Source organism: Marmota monax, unplaced genomic scaffold (genome assembly GCF_021218885.2).
Source record: "Marmota monax isolate L192 unplaced genomic scaffold, Marmota_monax_Labrador192_F-V1.1 WCK01_AAM20220418_F8-fsc00503, whole genome shotgun sequence".
Taxonomy (NCBI): Eukaryota; Metazoa; Chordata; class Mammalia; order Rodentia; family Sciuridae; genus Marmota; species Marmota monax.
In genome coordinates, this window is record NW_026693958.1 from 341,803 (window position 1) to 344,104 (window position 2,302).

Genomic DNA, 2,302 nt, shown 5'->3' on the forward strand with positions numbered 1-2,302 from the left:
TGACATTTTCATTGTTAAAATGAATTTAAAGAATATTTTAAACATTATTTACCATGCCACTGCATAAGAAAAGAGACTTAGATTTTATGATTAGATATTTACTTATTTCCTACATTTCCAAGACTGCTGGAATAAACTACCACAAAATTTAGTGACTCTAAATGACAGATGCTGAGAGCCATGGCCGAGTCTGTATGGCCCCTGGCATTTTGCCAACAGTATTGATTGACAGGCGAGGCATTACTATCCGCCTCTGCCACTACTTTTGAGTTCTGGCACTATTTTAGAGTTCTCGTGGGGATTTCCGGGGATTCCCCGAGAGTTCCCATTGGTTGGGGAAGTGCAGGAGGATGGATTTCCCGGAGAGATATTTCCGGCTGGGGGTTCCTGGACGAGCCCTGTGGCCTTTGGGAGGATTCCCCGGGAGCTGTGTGAAGTGTTTTCCTGCAGTTCAAAAATAAAGTTTGTTCCTGCTTCAGTGGCTCGTGATTTGTGCCCAGCCAGACTGCGGCAGACAGAGATTCATTTTCTCACAGACCTCATGACAAGAGTCTGAAATCAAGGAGGTGGAAGGACTATGATCCCTCTGATGGTGCTGAGGATAATCCCTCCTTACTCCTTGGTTTCTGCCTAAAATGCCAATTGGCTCCCTTCTTTATGTGGCCCTCTTCCTCATTTGTCTATGCATTTTTTCTTTACTCTCTCTTATAAGGACACTTTTACTGAATTTAGTTTCCCCTAATCCTGTAGGATCTCATTTTTCTCCTTACCTGAATTGTAACTGCAAAAATGCTATTTCCAAATATGGTCTTTAGAGGGTCTGAGTGGATATTTCAGGGGACACTATTCAACTTGTAGCACATTAATTCATGGAGCTATTTTGCTAAATATTGAAATGGGAAAAAATTACCAAATAATTGACTTAAAACAGATTTCAACCTCTGACCAATGAACTGACTAAATAATCTGCATCAGGGAGCATGAGAAACACTTAAAAGCTTCAGTCAGTAACTCAAATAAATTTGGAAGTCTGAGTCTTCAACAGCATAGTGTGAGGTGATTCATTAACTTCCTAAAACTCTCCTTCACATCTTTGTTCCTGAGGCTGTAGATCAAGGGGTTCAGCATGGGGATGACCACTGTATAAAATACAGAACCTACTTTGACTGTGAGCCATGAGTTTTTGGAATTGGGTACACAATAAAGGAACAAGACAGTCCCGTGAAAAATGGTGATGGCAGTCAGATGGGAGGCACAGGTTGAGAAGGCTTTTTGGCGTCCACCGGTGGAGGGCATTTTCATGACAGTGACAAAGATAAAAATATAAGTACTGAGGATGATACAGAGGCTGCTCACCTCATCAAATATGGCAATGACGAAACAAAGCATTTGGCTGACAGAGGGGTCTGAACAGGAGACAGAGACGATGGCAGAGTGCTCACAGACAAAATTGTTGATGATATTAGACCCACAGAAGGATAATGCCAAGACAAAACAGGTGAGTGTCGCAGAAGAAACTATACCCCATGTGTAGGTCCCAGCCACTAATGATGCACACAACTTCTGAGACATGATGACTGTATAGAGGAGAGGGTGACAAACCGCCACGAATCGGTCATAGGCCATCACTGCCAACATGAATGTTTCGGCTACTACAAATATACAAGCCCAGAGGAATTGTGTGATGCATCCTGCAAAAGAGATGGTTCTGTCTTCCACAATCAGGTTCTCCAGAAGTTTGGGGGTCACCGTAGTGGAGTAACAGAAATCAATAAAAGACAAGTGACTGAGAAAAAAGTACATAGGGGTTTGAAGTTTGGGATTGATCCTGATAGTCAGGATCATGCCCAGATTCCCCACCACTGTGACTGTGTAGATGATCAGGAACACCAGGAACAGGGGCACCTGGAGGTCTGGGTATTCTGAGAAGCCCAGGAGGATGAAGGTGACTTCAGAAGTCTGATTTGCTTCAGTTAACAGCATGATTGTTGTTGGAAGAAAAAATCTGAAATAATAATAAAAGTAATAATGATAATGATCAAGTAGTCATAGAATATTTACCCTATATCAGGCAATGTTCTAAAACATTAAAAATATTCATTTAGATCTCTAAATGGAACAATGAATTGTAAACAAGTAGCTCCATAGAGATATGAGGAAAATGTGGCATACACAAAATGTGGCACTTGTTTACATTTAGACAGTTTGTTAACTATGAGCTGGGTTGTGGAGTGGATCCTTAGTGGCATCAGTTAAGATAATTTGTTTACGGTAGGAGAAAGAGAACAGTCTTCTGCCCTGT

At 41.6% G+C, this 2,302-nt stretch overlaps 1 protein-coding gene across 1 annotated transcript; it reads right to left on the minus strand.

The window, feature by feature from the left end:
- Positions 1-1,038: 1,038 nt before the first annotated feature.
- On the minus strand, positions 1,039-1,983 carry LOC124106320 (olfactory receptor 5D13-like). Its single transcript, XM_046463929.1, has one exon. The coding sequence runs from the start codon at positions 1,981-1,983 to the stop codon at positions 1,039-1,041; it is 945 nt and encodes a 314-aa protein (XP_046319885.1).
- Between the last annotated feature and the right edge of the window lie 319 nt (positions 1,984-2,302).